Raw genomic sequence first — 20,340 nt, 5'->3', positions numbered from 1 at the left:
AGTACATTGCACAGGATTGCATGTGCAAGGCAAGTTTTGAATATCTCCAGAAAAGGAGACTCCACAACCTCTCTGGGCAACCTGTGTCAGTGCTCTGTCCCCCTCACAGTCACGTATCTGTTTGCCAGTGTCTGTCATCATATATTATATACTTTTCTAGGACTTCATTTGCCCACATTTCCCCTCAAAATGCTACCGAATTTTAGTATGCTGATAAAAATCTATTCCCCCAATTTGGCTGATAGTCTAAATAAGGTAAAAGAGGCAGCATATTTTCTATTTTCTTGGCCTTCAGCTGACAATCATCAACTTGAATGCACTGCTTTAGCTGTCATGTCCATTAGATTGAGTATCTGTTGTGTGGTCTAGTCAGCTTTGATTTAGCACCATACGGAATATGGACTCAGAGCTAGGCTGTGAGGTAGATAAGTGATTTCAGTCTGTTCATATTTTTGTTCTTTTTGTTTGTTTTCTTAACTGCCTTTACTTTCTTTGCCTTATTGTTTGTTCCCCCCTTTATTCTGTCCCTTCTTTCTCTGTATGTCTTACCCTTGACCCCTTGCCCACACACCCACCCATCTCATGGGCCATCCTAGCACCATTTCCCCCCAGACAGCGCATTTCTGTCCATCGGCTCTTCTGCAGGTTCCTGCTGTTCCTTCTTCTTCCAGCCTCTCCCTTCATGCCTGCCCTGACAGTTTCTGCTTTTAGGGCTGCATCCTTCTTGGCGAGCCACCTGCAGCTTTCCACCAGCAGCGTTCTCTTCCCCTGGAGAAGGTCTTTCAGGAGCCCACTGGCTGCCTGTCTGCATACATCAGTCAGAGATGCCTTTTGGCCTAGCAGCATAGCACTTCGTATGCTAAAAACTGAGAGGCTTCTGTTAATAAAAAAAAATAAAATAAATAAATAATAAAAAAAAGCCYAAGATGTGCTTTGGGGGTTGGTAATTAATCACTAGATTTTAGTAACAGTTGTTAAGCAGACTTAACAGTGAGAGGTAATTTTGCCTAATTTAAATATTTTGTTCATTTTATGTAGGTTTTTTTTCTGGTCACATGGATCCTATGAAATGCTGCTATGGAGTAAACAAGCTGTCCTTAAAGCCACAATATATTGTTAATGTGTACTTTATTCTGTAAAAAAGTAAACCGTAATAGGCAAGGACTGACAAGGGGCAGCTAAAGGAACACTAGAGTAATGTTCAACCAGCATCAGAGAGCTGGAAGTGCTGGGAACCCCATAAAAAGACGCACAACAGCACCTGRGCTTACGGGGGGAGGATTTTAAACCGAACTTCTTTCTCACCTCCAGGAGAAGGATGACAGCAGATACTGTCCCCTCAGCAGCCTCAATCCGCCCGTTGAAGCTCCCCCCCAACGGCCGCCATTTTGTGCGGGAGTGTCGCCAGCGCGCGGCCTCCCGGCGGGGCGGGGCCCCGCTGGCGTGGGGCGGCCCGGCGGGGCGCGCCGGCACCGCCTGCCGCTCCCAACGGTCGCGCTGCCGCCGTCGGAGCCAGAGCCGGAGCCGCCATGAGCGCTGATCCTGTGGTGTTCGTCGCCGCCGCCAGGACCGCCGTCGGTAAGGGGCGGCTGCGGGCGCTGCCGTGAGCCCCGCGGCGGGGGCCCTCGCGCGGGCGGGGACGGCCGGGCGCCTGCCGAGCCCCGGCCCGCCGCCTCGCCGAGGCCTGGTGCCGGCCGCGATCGTCCCCGCCAGCCGGTGTCGCCCCCGCCTCGGCTTTGCAGCCGTTTTGGGGGATGGATGCGCCCCGAAAACCACGGCCGCCGCTCTAAGCCGGCGCTCGTTTTCCGGCTTTGTTTGCAGGTTCCTTCAATGGTGCCTTGTCGACGATGCACGCCCACGAGCTGGGCGCCGTGGTCATCAGGGCGGTGCTGGAGAGGGCGAGCATCAGCCCCGCGGAGGTGTCGGAGGTGATCCTCGGACACGTCTTGGCGGCAGGTACCGTTGTCGGTGGGCTTGCGAGCGCTGAAAAGGCCGGCTTCCCGGGGGGAGGGGGGGAGGRGGACACGAAAATCAGTGCTCCCCTTTGTTTTGAATTGATCAAGTAGCCTGAGGGTGTTTGATAGGCTTTTCTCTGTGCAGTTAAGCGTCTCTTTAGTTATCCCATTGAAATATCTCAGGTTTCCTTTTTAAAGATGTTATTCATTAATACTGTCAAAAGCTAAAGGAAAAGAATTTAACCCATATCCCAGCCATTTTTTTAAAAAAATCTGTATCAGATTTACTGTGATTTTTTGGAGGAAGGAAATGGAGGGGGATAGGCTAATTTTTTGAAATCCAGAAAGGCGTTAACAGAGTATGTGTGAAAGTTGCAGCTTCTTATTGTTACACCATATCGTGTCATTTACTATCATCTTTTCTTAAATATAACATACTCAAGAAAAATGAACTCTGAGACAGAAGAGGCCTGCATTGGTGCTTGTTCACAAGACTGACTTGCAAGATCTGTGATGCTGCTTGCTTTGAGAGAAGTAACATGTAGTTTGGTTTCATGAAAATGCATTTAAATGTCTGTAAAAACAAAGTGTCAGCAGGGTCATAGGGAAGATTGTGCTTTAAAGAAAGGGGAAAAATGAAATAAATACTTCTATATCTTATTTAAAACTGATTCAGATTTCTGTGTATTTTCAGACTGCTGAATCATGAACTTCCTTTATCTGTGTCCTTGCATACAAAAGAGCTGGCACTGCTTTGGCCTAGGGAGATCAAGATGAAGAATGTTTTCTTTGAATATAGTGCTTCTATTCACTCCATTAAGATTACAAAAAAGAATGGAAACTTTTATGACTGTGTATTTGTGGAAAGCTGACTATTCATGACTCCAAGAAAATTTAAAGAATAAACCCTTCAGCTATTTGCAGTTTAAAGGGAGCACTGTCTTATACATGTACAGCTGGCTAGTGTGTTTCATCAGACTTCTGGAGTCAAAATACTGTTGCAAATATAAAGTACCTGTAGCAAGTGTCCAAAGTCCCTGGTCTTGCAAATATTGCATTAGTCTACAATATAAATGAGAGAGGTGATTCAGCTCCTGTTGATAACACACYGTTGGGAAATTCTTTTATCTAACAGTTAAAGCTAGGAATAAGATCTAAATTTTGGTAGAATTGGAATACCTTTTGTGAAGAGTAGTGAGATCTACGTTTGGTCTTTAAGAACAGACAAAGGAAAACTACTGCCTTTTCTTGCAGGTGCTGGTCAGAACCCTGTTCGGCAGGCAAGTGTTGCTGCAGGAGTTCCTTACTCTGTGCCTGCTTGGAGCTGTCAGATGATATGTGGATCTGGTTTGAAGGCAGTATGTCTGGCTGCTCAGTCCATATTGATGGGAGATTCCAGCATTGTGGTTGCAGGAGGCATGGAAAGTATGAGCAAGGTAAAGAAAATGATCATGCTCTCATTTTCTCTCTTTCTGGGAACAAATGGTATTAAGTTGTGTTAAGATTGTATTTGTAGGCTAATACCCTCAGGTCAGACTAAAAGAGTAGCTTCRATTTCTGTACTTGAGAATGAACTTACATATGCAACAATTGGCTTTAGTAGCTTTTTWAAAAAACTTTTTAAAAAAGCAAACTAGCTACTGGAAAGGTACCATGCAAGTATACATCACATTTAAAATCCGATTTTAATTTTCCTCTAGCCCTATAGTGATGAATGACAAGCAGCAAGTTTTTTTTTTTTTTTTTTTTTTTAATGCTACAGAAGATCCAAACAAGGAATAACTGAAAACATTACTCTCATGCAGACTGAATGCTCACTAAGTACTTTGAGCTCGAAAAGAAAATGAAGCACTTTCGTTTCAAGGTTTTCGGTCTTGGGCCTTATCAAAGGAATGGCTCTGGGTATATGAACTGATGCCTAACAAGGAATGTTTTAGAGCAGGCTAGTACAATAAGAGACTGACAGACCATTTTGTCTCACAGGACTATTTAATTTGATCTGTGGAATGAAAACATGCTGTTTGATCTATTGGCTAGGAAGTGCACAGGCCAAACACAGCATGCCAGTTATCAGGCTTCAGAGGAAGACATATTAGACAGCTAGAGAATCTCACATTTGACTGGCCAAGGACTTTTTTTTTTTTTTTTTGTAATGCCACATAGCTTATTCTAGCCTGCAGTGTTTGATAAAGGGAACTAGAAAGGGAACTAGGCATAAAGGTAGGGGCAGGAGAGGCATGTGTGAGGAGGGTTGCAGGAAGGAAAAATGAGCTGGGATTTGAGGTTGCTACCTGCAGCCAGAAGATAGGTGTCTGCCTCTCTAGTGGGTTGCATGTCCAGCTGACTGTATTGCGTTCTTGTGGTTTAAAAATCTAACTCCTTTCAAAACACTTTCTTGCAGGCTCCTCATGTAATTCATATGCGAACTGGAGTGAAAATGGGAGAGGCTTCCTTGCAGGACAGTATAATCCATGATGGCCTTACAGATGCATTTTATCAGTATCATATGGGTATAACAGGTAAGTGGCGGCAGTCCTGAAAATGAAATGGTAAACTGGGAAGGAGAGAAGAATTCACTGTTAATAACTCTCAAATCTTAAGTTTCAAGTTGTGTTTAAGTTGTAGATGTGAAGAAAGAAAGCCCCAATATTGAAAAGGCATTTTCTCCTATGTGTGTAAAACTAGATCTTTTTTTTCTGTCTGAGTTAATAAACTGTTGATTCTGGAAAAGTACACTTACAGAATTCCTGGCTTGTGCCTTTTGGCACCTTGTATCAGAATATTCCATCCTGGATAACGTAAATAGCCAAATGCTTTTTCAGTCTTTGATTTAAAAAATAGAGTAACTTCAGAACTGTTTTTTCATCTGAAGTAGCTATAGAGGCACCTGAACATAGTTATCCAGCAAGCAGTAACCTAGAAAACCTTGTTTTCWTCTGTGTTTAACTTGATATACCCTCTAGAATGAGATCATTCACAAAGATTTCTCAGAAGAGGAATCCTGCCTGGATGCAACCCTGTCTACCATGCTCTAGGTGACCCTGCTGAGCAGGGAGGTTGGACTAGATGACCTCCAGAGGTCCCTTCCAACCTGACTGATTCTATGATCCTGTGAATCATAAGCAAACAAAATGAAAGATTCAGAATGAAAGCTATTTAGCAAGGTCAGCTGCTAGCTGCAGCAAATATTGACTACTTTGTGCTAGAATTTAAACTTACAATTATAGCAGTTCCTCATGGTCTGAAATGATTATTAAAATTTGCATTTTGTTCTTATTTCAGCTGAAAATGTGGCCAGTCAGTGGCAAGTTAGCAGAGTGGAGCAAGACCAACTTGCTGTACAGTCACAAAACAGGGCAGAGGCAGCACAGAAAGCTGGACATTTTGCAAAAGAAATTGTTCCTGTTCTTGTACCTTCTAGAAAAGGTATGTGTTAATGGATAATGAGAGCACAGCTAAATTTAAACGAAAAATTTGTTTGTTACTATCTGTCTGTTAAAATCCGCAGATGGTTCCCAAGTTACACAGCCTGTTCTGTAGGCTGGAGAGTTGCTCTCTCTTTCAACCATCAGTGGTTATTTTTGAAATGAGAGGCAATGTAGATGCAGAAGGTGGTATAAATGTAGCTCTAGGGAAATACTACTACAATTACTATCTGTTTTATTGGAAGTGTAGTAACTCCCTGGACAAACCACTGACTTCAGCATAGACTCTAACCTTCAGATACAGTACCAAAATCAGTATGTTAGATTGCTRCTGCATCAAACTTAAAAGTTATGTTGATCTGGTAAGACATACCTGTCTAGTAAAATACACAGTGACATTAACTAGGGTTAATTAAGCAGGTCAGGTACATGTAGACTCTTTCAGATGTGCAGTGCAGTAAACAAATAAATACATTATATATGCTCTTCTTTATGTCTCCTTAGGATATAAGTAGACCTTTTATGGCACTTGAGTCAAAGATCTGTTTCTAGAACAGGAAACTCCCCAACTTCTCGTAAGGTGRTAATGCAAAAATAGAATATTTCAAAGACACCTCAAGAACTAAGTGTTCAATATTTACATTTAATGAACCTTGGAAAAAAATTCTGGCATTAGTCCTCTTATAAACTAATGTAGAGCTTTCCTGACATCAGTTTAGATAATGTTTAATTCCCTTGATTGTTCTTTGCAATGAGATCCCTACAGCTATCATTCAAAAAACAACCTTTTACTTGGAAGAGAAGGTACTAGCTTAGGAACAGCAAGAACAAGATCTGCTTTTATACAACTAGACAATATTTTAGTAGTTGCTGTTTGTTTCAGAAAACTCAGCTGTTTATCCTGCTAGAAGTAGCTGAAGGGAGCTTTGGTAACAATTTAGAAGCGTTTTCAGCCAGAAAGGCTTATTGGTAAAAAGGAATATGGCAKATATTTCTGGTCAGCCTGTTGATGTCAGCTCTCTGTGCCAAATAAGTATGTGTGTGATTGGACCCTGATCCAGAAGTAATACTCTATTTTGCAGGTCCTATAGAAGTTAAAACGGATGAACACCCTCGACATGGGAGCAACTTGGAAACAATGTCAAAGTTAAAGCCGTGTTTTCTGACAGATGGAACTGGGACAGTAACAGCAGCTAATGCTTCAGGTTGGTCAGTCTGGCTAAAAACAAAACAGAAAAGAATAGTAGCTGCATGTAGCTCAAAGGTCTTTGTGAGTGTGGTTACTGCTGAATGTATTTCCAAGGAATGGCAGTGTGTTTGACATCATAGGCCAAACCTGAGTGTAACATCTCCCGTGGACATGGCTTGTATTTTCTTGTTGTCTGTGAAGCGGTGCAAGTGTCTGGAAAATAACAMCAAAATTTAAGCCTGGAACAACTAGAAATGACATCTCCTTCTAAAACCAGCCCTGTAGTGGAGTGTTTAATACTAAAAGTCAAGATAAAGGAAAACTTAGCAATTCATGTTTGTAAATGTTATCACTGTGGACTAACTCCTACAATAGGAGCTTTGAAACTTCCATTTTGGTCCTTAACGCTGCTTCTTCCAAAGTCAACTGAATAGAGCTGATACCCTCCTCGTTAAGATTATGTCTCAGTTCTTGCACCTACTGCTTTCCAGATGAAAATCACAAACATGTCACATTTTCCAAAGTATATGTATATTATCCACTTTGAGTGTGTATATCATCAGTAGGATTCAGCTGATTTGAACAGATTCAGCTGACTTAAACCAGTAGAAGTTTTGTATTTTTTTTTGTCTAAATTGTGAAATTACACAAACGGAAAAAAAGTACTATAATAAAAGCCATAAACCCCAGAAAATATACAGCAGTTCTTTGTCATTCTACAGGCATGAATGATGGAGCTGCAGCTGTAGTTCTTATGAAGAAATCAGAAGCTGCTAGGAGAGGTCTTATGCCTTTAGCCCGGATTGTATCTTGGGCTCAGACAGGTTTAGATCCATCCATAATGGGAGTAGGACCCATTACAGCAATAAAGCAAGCTGTAAGTAATTATCTATCTAATTATTATTAAGAAAAAAAAATGCTTGTAATCCCTTTTTGTTGGCTGGCCATGACTTGATTTTTTTTTTCTAGGTACTAAGGAAAACTATGTAGAAAAAATAAGTAAATGAAAACAAGACTTAAAAGAGTATGGAAGACTTAGGTTAATACTGCTACCAGAGCCTGTGTCTACTCACTGAAAATTTTTATAGGTATATGAATAGAATTCAGAAGAGAAACTAGCCAAGTTTGTAGAAAGCCTTCTGGATATACCCATAAGAGGCTAAAGATCAAATTTTATGAACATTTATGCTAATCTCATTAGGGATGATTTGAAAGCATCAGGGAGTCCACTAATCGTATAATTTTCAGGATGATGAAAAGGGTCAGTGAGTGCACCTACATTAGCACATCTGATGGTATCCTACGTTTTAGTTTGCACTGCAAAACTGTTGGAGCATGCAAACAGGATTCCTTTCAGATAAAACTAAGTGAGAAGACATRCTTGAGGACTGCATCTAACACACAAACCATTATTGTATCTGTTGATGCTCTCTCTTCAGTCCACAGGAGAACAACAACTCCAAGTTAAATTGCCTAACACAAATAGCATGAGCTGCTGCTATGGTGCCACACTGTTTGCTAACATAKATATAGCTCATGGCAACCCCAGCTGATTATTTGCTAACACTGCTACAAAACTGAACGTGAGAGAGCTCTTCTACAGCTGATAAATTTGTTCTTAATTAGGTGTATTGATTCTTAGTTTTATTTACACTGTGTAAAGACATAATTTGGTTCATCTTGGACGTCCTGGCAATGTAGAAGCCTAACCTAAACTCATCTAATTTCTGCGACTGTTAGAATTGTAATGCTGATGCTTTTTCTCATATACCCCCAACTGTTCTTTTAAATGAAGAATGCCATAAATGTTACAATTTCAGCATCTGTAGTTCTTGTATATAGTATACATATTTTTAGTTTAAATACAGCTTGGTTTATAATTTAACAACTATCATTTTATAGATATTCTGAAAAAGGACACACTATTCTTCAATGTGATCTTTTAAATGTAATTGCCAAACTCTTTACACCCTCTGTGTAAAATCAGTTTATCACTTCAGAATTTCATAGGAGTTTCTATGGAGAGAGTGACTAGGTGAGGCATGTTAAGTATTGCAACAATATAGTAAGTTTTAAAGGTGAGATTTCTTCAGAAAAGCAACGGCTTTTTGCTTGTCTGTACAGTATCTAGTGCAATGGGACTCTCATCCTTGATTTATTCTTGGTGGAGATGCACTAGTTTGGCCAGCTGGTTGTGAAACACCGTTGCTGCAAAAGATTCTGCTGACAAAACACTGTCATTAGAAACAAAAAGAGTGGAGGTTATAGACCTAAATATGTGAAACATGCCTAAGCCTGTATCTCAGTAGGCTATTGCACCACAAAATAGCTCATCATGTGAAAACCTTAAGCTTAACCATCTTTGAAAATAACTCCCTATGAAAAGTTTCAAGTGACAAATCTCATTCTGAAGGCAAGAGACTGGACCAATTACCTGTGATATCTACAATTAATGGTTGTTTCACTATTTTCTATGTAAAGTCTGTCTTAAGCACTGATAATCTCTAATGGAATGAGACTGAGTTAGACTGAAAAAAAATAATTTTAATAGGTTAAGAGCTACTTTTAAACATATTACTCAAATTATTCTGTTAATGGCACTGCATATGGCTTGACTGCTGCAACTGTAACAGTACCAGTGGGTGTGATTAAGTCTTGATTTCTTTAAGAGCAGCCAGCATGTTGTACCTAGTTTTCCTAACACTCTGAAATTTTGTCTGCTGTCTTTAAGAATCTTGCCATAAACAGTGGCTATGAAAAAAATAATTTGTTTGCTTCACCTTTCTAAAAGTGATGAGTTTAGATCAGCTGTAACTTAAATCTCATGAAAAGCTGCCTCAGGTGCTGAGAAAAGCATCAAAGAAAATAAAGCCTCCACTTATTTTGTTCACAGATTGACAAAGCTGGCTGGACTCTGGAACAAGTTGACTTGTTTGAAATAAATGAAGCCTTTGCATCACTGTCTCTTGCAATAGCAAAAGAACTGAAAGTAAATCCAGAAAAGGTAATGGGTATACTGGCTGCTGTCTCCTATCTATAATTTGAAGCAATTCTCTTCTGTGCACCTTAAATGGTATTCAAAGCCAGGAGGTGAGAGCAGTCCTGTTGCAATCACTTTGCCCTAAGCAAAAAGGATGGGAACTGCAATAGGCATCTTTAAACTAGTACTCTCCTGTAGTTCTGCTTTGCTAGCAGGCAGATTGTTTCCTAACAGAACAAGCTGCAACACTGTTAAGTAAATTTCAATGCAGCTCTAGGTAGTTGCTTGAGAATGCTTTTATTAGCTTCAGAGTTTGAACTTACTGCCAGTAACTTACATGCTATTGTCTTCTTCCAGAGCTGGTAAGAAGTGTGGGTGTTAYGCTCCCCTCCCTGCATTCCCATAAACTAGCACCTGTAACATCTTCAGATAAAGACATGACTAGAGTCTAGACTCTTTTTGAAAAACATGTTCATTAGAAGAGGAAGGTAACAGTTGTTATTTTTCCTTGAAGTATTACTAGTAGTTTGAGGTTTATTCATTCAAAGCAAAGGACTACACCTAGTGAAGTCATTTAAGATGAATTCAGCAAGAGAGCTAAGTGATTTCCTGACTTGACCATATGCACTGACTTCTCTTTCAGATTAATATCCAAGGTGGGGCTATTGCTCTTGGCCACCCTCTTGGTGCCTCTGGTTGTCGCATCCTTGTTACTCTTCTGTATGCACTGGAAAGAACAGGTGGAAAACGTGGCGTTGCTGCTCTGTGTATAGGAGGAGGGATGGGAATAGCTATGTGCATTGAGCGATGAATGTGTTCTTTATGTGCAGATCAGCTCTTAAATAATTTCAGCTTACTAATAAACTCTAAAGATGCTTCATGTGCTTTTCCCCCAACATCAGATAAACTTGCCAGTCAAATTAGTGATCATCTTGTCAACTACAATTAGAGGTTACCACAGCTTCTCAAGCTGTTACCACAGCTAAAACTTAATTTTTCAACAAAACAGGATCAACTTTATCTTCACCACTTGTTTTATTAACATTTTTGTTATAACAATGGGAAATGTAAGTTACACAAACATAAATAAATCTAAGTTACTCTTCAAGAGCTCCAGAGTGAACTGCATCCTCATAGCACCCTCTATCTTCTTTAGTTTCAGGGTGCAGTTTAATAAGATCATCAATTCGAAGAATAGTAATTGCAGCTTCTGTTGCAAACTTTAGGCTCTTAGTTTTGACCATGGTTGGCTCAAAGACGCCTGCTTGTTTGTTATCACGAGGTTTTCCATTGATTAAGTCAAGACCAATCCTGAAAAGAAGAAATATCAGATGGAGAGGTAGAAATAAATCAGGGTATGGTGTTTACAATTCAGTCACAGTGACACAGATAGTAAGTGACAGAAGAGTTCAGTGGTAAGTCTGCATTATTCTAAATGCAAAGCATTGTTTCAGTAAACTAATAAAACAACTTTCCATCTAAGACAYCAACCCACTTCACTTCAAATAGCCTATCAATACTTGCCATTTCAGATTTTTGCGATCTGGATTAACTTGAGCCTCATTATGGAACGCTCTCAGCTTTGCAACGAGATCTGTGGCATCTTGAGCAGCGTTTACTGCCAATGTATTTGGAATGATCAAGAGGGACCTTGCAAATTCTGCTATTGCAAGTTGTTCACGTGATCCCTACAAAGAGGAAAGAGATTTAAAACCAACTGCTGCAATACAAGAGGAAAAAAATACAGCTATGATCAAGAGTGTCACTAGTACGTAGATGTTTTAAAGACAAAACTTATTTTAGGCCAGAAAACCTCACAGTCAGAATATGTGAGAGAGAAAGACATATCCATCATTTTAGAGGATCACCTTACATTCYGTAAGCTAATTATGTTTTCGTGCACCACAGCACTGACTTCTGGTACAGTATTTGAAAATTCACGTTAGGAAGACTGTCCCAGTTCAACACATATGCACTGTTACTTCTCTGAGCAAGACTTACCATGCTTGTTGCATAATTTTCAAGGTAGATTGAGAGTGCAGCCTCTACAGCACCCCCACCTGGGACAACAGATTTGGATTCCAATACCCTTTTAACAACACAGAGAGCATCATGTATAGACCGTTCCATTTCATCACACATGAAGTCATTAGCTCCTCGTAAGATAATTGATGCTGAGGTACGAGCCTTTGTACTGTCAAAAAATCAAAAATAAGTCAGTTAGCTAAACTGAAAAGAATACAACTAAAACTCTTCTTGCAGATGTCCCCCTCCCCCCTTTTTAATGAAATTCAGTGGAGCTAAGTTCTTCTAACATGTAGAACAAAACTTTAACATTACCATGCCACATTTAAGTATCTACACATTGCAACTTAAGTCAAGAGTTTGAAATATAAGAACCTGGTTTGGGTTTAGCATTTCAAAGAAATTTACCTGATAAARTATGACTGGCAAGAAATTTTCTAATCACTAAGTAGGGAAGAAACAGTAYTAGTAAAGCTAGACACTTAATTCAGTATGTATGGTGTGATATCAAAGCTGTGGAAAAGTTAATATGCAAGTGCATTCAGGTCAAACAAACTTGGATACTCCCAAGTGTTCAGATACCAGACAGCATTGGCATACTAAAACCTCTAAAGGAAAATACAGYGTGCGCAGACAAAAAGAGGAACAATTACTAGTTGGTAACTCTTACCCTTTAAAAATACTATTCATTAATAATGACTTCCATTTGACACTAACAAGGGGATGATTAATGCAATGAAACTATCACAAACCACTTTTTCTACTTTCTTCCTGGATTAGATTCTGCTTACATATCCCTAGYTGTATGATATTACTGTGATGGTATTTATTTCCCTTTATTGCCTGTAAGGRGAATTCAACAGGACCATACTGCTAGAAGTAATGTGAATACTACAATAGTGAGTCTCTATCAATTTAATAGGATTTTACTGTACATTAGAAAGGAGGATTTTTTAAAAAAAWTTGCAAACACAAAAATTTAAATAAAGCCCCTAAAGCAACTCACCATAGATACATTATGGTTGGTGACAGAACTGTCCAGCCCCAGCAAAAGAGATGAAACACTGGAACTTTCACCTCTAATTTGCAGTGGAGTTGTATAGTCTTTCCCATGCGTATAACTACTCATACCACTGAGACAGCATGGAAGCAAATAAATGGGATTTTATCTCTAAACTTAGTAAGACATTTTACACAAAATTGAGTATTCTAAAAGAGGTTCTTACTTCTTGATTAAAATCAGCTCATCATCACAGATTCTCTCTTGAATCACCTCTTCTGCCTGTCCCAACATTAGTGCCTCAAAACTCTCCTCACCTTCAAGGTTGGCAAGAGTTGAACATATGGTTGCTTAAAAAAAAGAAAAAAAATTAGCATTCTATTCTAGCACATTCTTTGCCAACTTCAAGCATACAGGAAAACAAAAACAGAAAAGCATCATAAGCAGATTTCCTTAAATCAAAAAACACTAATTCACAGATAGAAATTCAGTTTTCTGTAGTTTATAATCAGCATTGCTATTCTTAGTTAACTACTTCTATTTCTTTTATTTTTCTACAACTGTGCTTTACTATAATGAAAATGCTTTCTTGCAAATTTGAGAACTGTTACCAGAAAATCATGAACAGCACAGGAAGTGACTGATAAAATCAGTCTGGGACCACTTTTTTTCTTCCAATATGTATTTAAGGTTTTAAAAATTCATGGTTTCTCTTGAACTATCTATACAAGGTGCTTAACACAGTAAGAATTACAACTCCATGAACACAGGCTTATGAAGGTATTCTCAATAAAGACTTGTGAACTAATACAGACTCTGGTTCTTATTCCCTCCAGAAGGGAGCCCTTCCAGTGCAAGACAGCCTTTCTTCTCACTGTATATCTTCAGCAATCAACTACAGTACCCATCCACTTTGACAGAATGCTGACTTAAAAGCTATAGTGAAATTAAAAGCTAAAAGTAGCTTGCCTCCACTTGTCCTCTCCTTGCAATTCCCTAAATGTAAATACTGTGGTGGCTTTCACGTTAAGAAACCATATTAAGAAAATCAGCTACCCATACTCTTAACAGCTAATGCTTACGCAGCTTATGCATAAAATTAAGATTCATAAATACATACCTCCTGATGCCTTTGCAATGCGCTTTAGATCCTTTTTTACAACTCTGCGTACTGCCATAGCACCAGCATCAACAAAGTATTTCAGACACATATCATCGATGCCTCCAGTGGTTAGAATAACATTGGCACCAGTGGCCAGAATCTTCTGGATCCTTTCTTTTGTAATATCTGACTCTCTGCAAGCAYAACGCTGAAGCTGTAAAACTGGATTTAAAAATCTGCAATCACAGTCTTTAACCAATTTTCTGAAACCTTAGTGCAAAATTCTGCAAGGAAAAGAAACCATTGCACAAATGGTTCAATGGTAGATTTCTCTGAAACTGACTTAGTTCTAATCCTGTGTCCAAAACTGAACTCTTCTACAATTAGTATCTATTACCAAGAAGTGCTAACATTTAAAAATATTTTTACTTCTTGTGCTCAGTCAAAAGTACAGGCCACTCAAACAGTAGACCAAAAGAAGCCTGTGAAACTCCACTGAGTTATTTAAGCTTTCACACACCTCTGCCTTATCTGATCCAGCTTCTCAGGGTCTGAGATAACAACCTGAACACCAAGCTTCATTTTTGCTTTCTGCAGGCTGAAGTCAAGGCATGCAATCTTTGCATTAACTATTCTCTTGGTCATACCTGGGGGGGAGAAAGTAAAAAAGGAAAAGGATTTTGTCAAACTCAGTTAACAGAAGAAATTTAAGTTAGCATTTGAAAACAAAACTAACATTACTTTTATATTTTGTATTTCCATTTTGTGTCTCCTCCAATTCTGCAGGAGTACAGAAGAATACTAATAAAAAACTTTGGAAGAAGTAAAATACGCTTCAGAATCCTACTAAAACGTTATTTTTTTTTAATGGACCCCTCTCAAAAGCAAGTGACCATAAAAAGCTGACCAGCCASCGTCACATCCCTGAAGTTACCTAATTACAACCTAAGTTTATAGAGAAAAAGTACATTGAGCAGAGTTGATAGCAGCTCCCACAATGGAGGTGTGTTACCTTACTGATGCACACAAAACCGCTTACAATGGAAGTTCTGCCTTGCAGCCAGCCACACATATATTCCTGGTGTCACAGATCAACAGAAGCAGCAAAAGCTTTGTTTTTTAAATAAAAACCCTAAATTACTAAACCCTTTAACTACTATATTAAATGTTCAATCCCTGTAAAATTTCGCTGTGCTTTGACATCCAGTGTAATGAAGCTTCAYTACATTGTGCATCACACAATGTAACAAAACTTCCACATCAACACAAGATGAGTTAGTTACTTGCCAACTTTACAGACCATTAACGAGCTGGCAGAACTGAGCTTGGAAGCTACTAGTGAAATAATTAAATTTTGTTTACTTGCTCTGGAATTGATAACTTACGTGACTTTTACAACTAATAGAGTCAGTAGAAAAAAAAAATCTATGCAAAAAGATTGAAAGGGCTAGATTCACACAAAAGCTTTATGAAACATAGTATGTTCTTACCCTGTGAGCCCACCACACAGTTCAGAGCATAACCATTCACAAGAATGCTTTCTTTTTGGCTGCGTCCATGTGCCTTCAAAACATTGACTGAGTTGATTGGATAGCGAGCCTGACCCTTCTGGTCTGTGTATTTAACTGCCAGAGCAGCATCCACCACCATATTGGCAAAGAAATCACCATCACTAAAATGCTGTTAAGGCTAAACTTAGGAAGAAAACCAGTATCATGCATTAAAAAAAAGTCTCCCTAAACTAAGAGTCAAAAATTGCTTCCATTAATAGTTTAATAGTTCTTTTGGTGGTTTTTTTTTTAAGTTTTAGCTTTCCTTCACTTTATCAGATACTTTATCATTCCCTTAAAGAAATGATTTTTTTAAAGGCGAAAAACTTATGTGAAAATTAAGACAGACTAGTGTGACGCAACTGCTTGTATTTTACCTACCTTGTGTCCATAACAAAAGTACCTATGCTATGGTTAATCTGCATTCACTTTATAACGCAGAGGCTTAAAATAAAGGTTCTTTTGCAACTACCAAGTAAAATGCAGCCTTCATTCCCGCACTTTCACTCCCTAGGTACTTGATTTCTGTAATGCATTCTTCTGTTCACACAGTTCCTTTGCCACTATCACTAACATGTAATGTAGTAAGGAAYCAATCAATCCACTGTTAAAGCTATTATGACATGCTGTGTCTATCCAGGTTTAAACGGTTTTGCAAAATGTGAACACATCTTCCCATGCCAGACTTTGATCTCTGCAAAGCGTTCTTCACAATTCCATTACAAAAGGATAGAGGGTCTACTGTTCCCATCCATAAGAACTGCTGCAAGGGAAACTAGCCTAGCTACTCAAGTTCTCTAGACAATCATTCTTCTTTAAATAACTTAATCAAGTAAAAGGATACATTCCTATTATTTTGGAGGACATTGATGTTTTAGCAGCATTAATTAGGCACTCTCTGCCCAGTTCATCCGTGTTAATAATAAGATTTTCATTAATGTAGCGAACTGCTTCCCTGTGAAATAATAATAATAAAAAAAAGATGTTAAAGAAAAACACTCCCACAAAAGATGAATGTCTGACAACATGCAAGATTTTCTAAATATTACCTCAAATAACATAGGAATGAAATCAGTTCATCTTCTAGAATAGTAAAAATGACTTTTAATGTAAGTACATAGCAGTTCAACACTGAAGCTACAACAAAGAAAAYACACATCAACACTTTGCTCCCGGGACTCTGTATTAATGCACTAATAAATAAAGAACTAAAAAGCATGCACTCATGGTACTTTAGAAACTGGAATACACTTCAATTGTATTAGGTTCTTACTTGCAAGCAAGTCGATATCCACCAATAATGGAGGTAGGATGAATTTTCTGTTTGACTAGTTCATCTGCATTTTTTAGAAGTTCTGCAGCAATAATTACCTGTTTAAAACACAAACACTACATACACATGTTCCAAACAAACAAAATGCACTTATTATTGCTGAGTGGAAAGCAGAATCATAAAGGTTGTCCAGTATCTACTCAGTGGAAAAGAAGTGCTCGCAACTTGATACAGCAAATAGCTTCTAACCTCACAWAAAAGCCATTTGATTCTTTTCTTCTTTCAAAATATACTGCAAATCTCAGGCAAGGTTTTACTGCTTAAGACCCTTATTTATTAGCCCAACTACCTTTGGATTTCTTTTGCTGATTAAAATTGCAGAACACCAGTTAAAGAGTTTACCCTAGATCTTCAAGAATGGGAGACATGAATAATGGAATCGCACTGAGTGATGGGACTCATATGAGAAACTAGCATCCATAAAACACCAATATTGGATTCCTTTATTCTGTAATCTGCTTTGTAAAATCTGCTTGTATCCAAACAATATTTTTTGTCCTATAAAGTTAATCCCCATTACAATCACGATTCATAGATGGATAAATCAAAAGCTGTGTTTCTGTTGTGAAACATGGACTTTTTGCATATCTGCTTGTAAAACTTTGTACATACCACTGAAGTGGTCCCATCTCCAACTTCTTTGTCTTGCAGGTCTGCCAGCTCACAAAGAACTTTTGCAGCAGGATGTTCTACTTCTAGCAGTTTCAGAATGGTTGCACCATCATTAGTAATGGTCACATCCTAGTTTTAAGTCAAATATTAAGTTTGTTTCTACTACGTCAATACTAAGGTTACTTCTATTCTACTTATGAAACACGAGCATTTCACAATATTTGTAGAAAAGAGATAATTATTCACTGTGAAAACCCATATTATGACCAATTATATCATATGTTTACTCCATTTCTTTCTTTCCTTTTTTTTAAATCAGGAGTCTCATTTCACCAATAAAGATGTTATTAGTATAGTATTTGCACTCCTGCACACTATCAGAGAAGTCTTCGTCTTACAGAAATAAAAGGTTCTTTAACAGAAACTCATCTACCTTTTTGCACATAATAGTTTGATTCCATACTGCACAATGACTATCCTTTAATACAGTATTTTAAGAGACTACATTGATTTTCAAAAATACTATAATAGACTGTAAAGTTGTCATTAAAACAGACTTTTAAATGGTTATGGGTTTATCTGAATTCATTCAAATATGTTACTTCTCTCCTTGCAGCAATGGGGCTATATAAATCAACACCACTATGAGGCCCAACTTTAACAGCGTTATCAGTGGTATTCATTCCTATGAATTTGACCAATGTTACTAAATACTGACAAACACATATAAAAATAAATCAGTTTTAGTGTARTAATTTACTACATGAAATTACAATAATCTAACAACTTATGTGGTAACTACTATGTTCACTTCCATTACAGTTGTTCATTCCCTCCTTCCTTATTCCCCCCACACTCAGCACTATGGAACAAACATGCGTGCATGTTAGACCTGTGAAACACTTTAAAAGAAAACACTCCTGCTCAGACACACAAGTCCTCCTGGCACTTTTTACTTAAAGATTACTTACCCCAATATCATCCACCAACATCTTATCCAGACCAACTGGCCCAAGAGAACTCTTCACAATGTTGGCAATAGCAGATGCAGCAGTAACTGCATAAATGAAATAAAACAGATTATATCCTTCCAATTTTAGGTGGACTGCAGCTTACAAAACAATGTGACAGGAACCTACATTTCAGAAAAATGAAACAAAGTAGCCTGATTTAGAACTAGGTTTCAGCAAAGCTGTGTGATGGCTTAGTGCTACTAAAGAATACAGTCTGTGCCACTCTTCACTTTTCCCTCAAAATTGGTTCTGCTCACTAAACTGACATAACTTCTCAGAAAAAGAATTGTTTTCTGTTGGGTTATAATATGAATGGACTACAGTACAAAGGTCAGAAAAACACTGGAGAGTAGCTTCATAGAAGCTGGTTGTACTGCTTCTTTTGGTAGCAGCAAGCCCTACTGTCAAAATTCACCCTCATTAGCCCCTAGCTCCACAAAGAAAGTGGTACATTTGCGTGGGCAGATAGGAAACAATAGYATTACCATGCGTGAAGTAGCAACACGTTTTTATATCCTGCTTAGTCCTGTGACTAAAACAAACCACTTATTTTGTCTGTTTAAATGATGTTCTGCCAACTTCATATAGGAAAAAGATACAATCAACCTTTTCCTTCAGACCGTGGCAAGTTTTTCTCTATCCCACAAGCATAGCCACTTATTCTAGAAATTGAAAAAGTGGTAGTATAATGGGAATGCTTTACTTTGAATTTTAAATGATCTATTTCTCTTGCTTTGAACGAGTTTTCTGCAACTTTCTGAAAGCAARTATCCCTGACACCATCAGGCTAGTCACTACCAAATTATTACTTAACCACAGCCTAAGGAATCTTCATCTTCAGTGTGCTAAGTTATAAAAACGGCATCAAATTCTCATAATAACCCAAGGATAAGTCCTCAGCTACTTCTGCCATTTACCTTCTCAAGAACTACTCTGAGAACCCTCCCAGAATTTGCAGCCTTGCCCCCAGATTTGGTTTAAAATCCTGAGAAACGTGAAGCATTTTTGAGAACTAAAGACACTCATCTCGAAGAAGGTCCCTACTGCCCAAAGCAGATTATTTCTCTGTACTGCGGAGGGATCCCCGCCCACAGGCCCTGCCGGCCCACCACCAGTCCCCGGCCCCACGAGAACCGAAACAAGACGTCAGTTCGCAACCAGCGGCCACCACGCTCCCTGGACATCAAGAGAAAAGGGGGTCGCCTCGCCACAGAGCGGGAGGAGCCTGGAAAGGGCGCCAGGATTGCGCTGGACTCCGTAAGTCCGGGAAGGGAGCAGAGCCGCCTCTCCCCAATGGCGGGCTGGCCTCTCTCACGGCCCCAGCGGCCCACGGTGGTAGGGGGGATCGCTTGCCCGGTAGGCGGGTAAGCACATGGCAGCGCCTACCACGGCGCCGTATTGCCTCCTTTGTGCCCCCCCCCCCGCAGTCATCAAGCCTCTGCCCGCGGCCACGGGCCGCTACCGTTTTGCGTGCGGATCGCGTCGCCGCTGGTGCGCTCGCCGAACACGGCCAGGGGCCCCTCCATCGCCGCCATCTTCCCGCAGAGGGAGCGGCAGCACGCGCGGCTCCCAGATCACTGCAGAGCCGCAAAGAATGATGGGAACGCCCTCCCGGGCGCGCATGGGGAGAGGCGAGGTGCCTTCCGCTGGGGGGCGGGACCTCGCCCTGCTCGCCCAATCCTACGGCGCRCCCCGCCCCGCTGTAACGCGCCTCCAGCCGCCATTGGCCCTCGCCGCTGTCAGAGCCGTCACCGCGGGGGAGGGGCAGTGAGCGAGGGGCCATGGGCAGTTCCAGGAGGTTCTAGAAGGCGGTGGGAGCCCGCGCGTGCGTGTTCGTGTCCCTTTCTGCTCCCCCTCGCCTTGAGCGGGATGTTTCGCCTGGGGAGCAACTTGTTGTCCCGGGCTCCAGGACCCCGAAGTTGGGCGCGCTCTCAAGAAGCTCGTGAAAACTCTACAGCAGCGGAGGAGCGGGCAGCGCCCCTTTGCCTCCTACTGCGCTACTCGCTCTGGCCGCGATTCGGCCAGGAGACTAAGCAGCTTTTGTTATTTCGCTGCTTTTTTAATACTGATAAAGGCTTATTTTTCAAGCACAGTGCACAATTTTCCCAGTGCCTTTAGTCACCATTTTGTAGCATTGATAAGTGCTGGAAAAGATA

The 20,340-nt window shown here is 39.9% G+C and overlaps 2 protein-coding genes and 1 non-coding gene across 3 annotated transcripts; 1 reads left to right on the top strand and 2 right to left on the bottom strand.

Moving 5' to 3' along the window:
* Positions 1-1,431: 1,431 nt before the first annotated feature.
* On the top strand, positions 1,432-10,429 carry ACAT2 (acetyl-CoA acetyltransferase 2). Its single transcript, XM_085307430.1, has 9 exons — positions 1,432-1,578; positions 1,822-1,956; positions 3,210-3,391; positions 4,357-4,474; positions 5,238-5,381; positions 6,463-6,585; positions 7,292-7,446; positions 9,463-9,573; positions 10,193-10,429. Exons 1-9 carry the CDS (start codon positions 1,530-1,532, stop codon positions 10,358-10,360), a joined length of 1,185 nt encoding a protein of 394 aa, XP_085163556.1. The 5' UTR covers positions 1,432-1,529; the 3' UTR covers positions 10,361-10,429.
* A 136-nt stretch (positions 10,430-10,565) lies between these two features.
* On the bottom strand, positions 10,566-19,795 carry TCP1 (t-complex 1). Its single transcript, XM_085307429.1, has 12 exons — positions 19,647-19,795; positions 18,143-18,228; positions 17,172-17,300; positions 16,500-16,597; positions 16,071-16,181; positions 15,167-15,348; positions 14,197-14,323; positions 13,695-13,870; positions 12,801-12,924; positions 11,551-11,743; positions 11,074-11,237; positions 10,566-10,860 (listed from the first exon to the last, which is right to left on the bottom strand). The coding sequence occupies exons 1-12, from the start codon at positions 19,717-19,719 to the stop codon at positions 10,647-10,649; spliced, it is 1,677 nt and encodes a 558-aa protein (XP_085163555.1). The 5' UTR covers positions 19,720-19,795; the 3' UTR covers positions 10,566-10,646.
* LOC146594491 (small nucleolar RNA SNORA29) lies at positions 18,745-18,880 on the bottom strand. The gene has a single exon (XR_014896165.1). It is a non-coding gene; the product is annotated as a small nucleolar RNA SNORA29 (small nucleolar RNA).
* Positions 19,796-20,340: the final 545 nt, after the last annotated feature.

Source organism: Rhea americana, unplaced genomic scaffold (assembly GCF_003343005.1).
Source record: "Rhea americana isolate MKP2758 unplaced genomic scaffold, rheAme1 scaffold_258, whole genome shotgun sequence".
Taxonomy (NCBI): Eukaryota; Metazoa; Chordata; class Aves; order Rheiformes; family Rheidae; genus Rhea; species Rhea americana.
The sequence above is the reverse complement of the archived record's forward strand: the minus strand, read 5'-3'. Positions and strand labels throughout refer to the sequence as shown.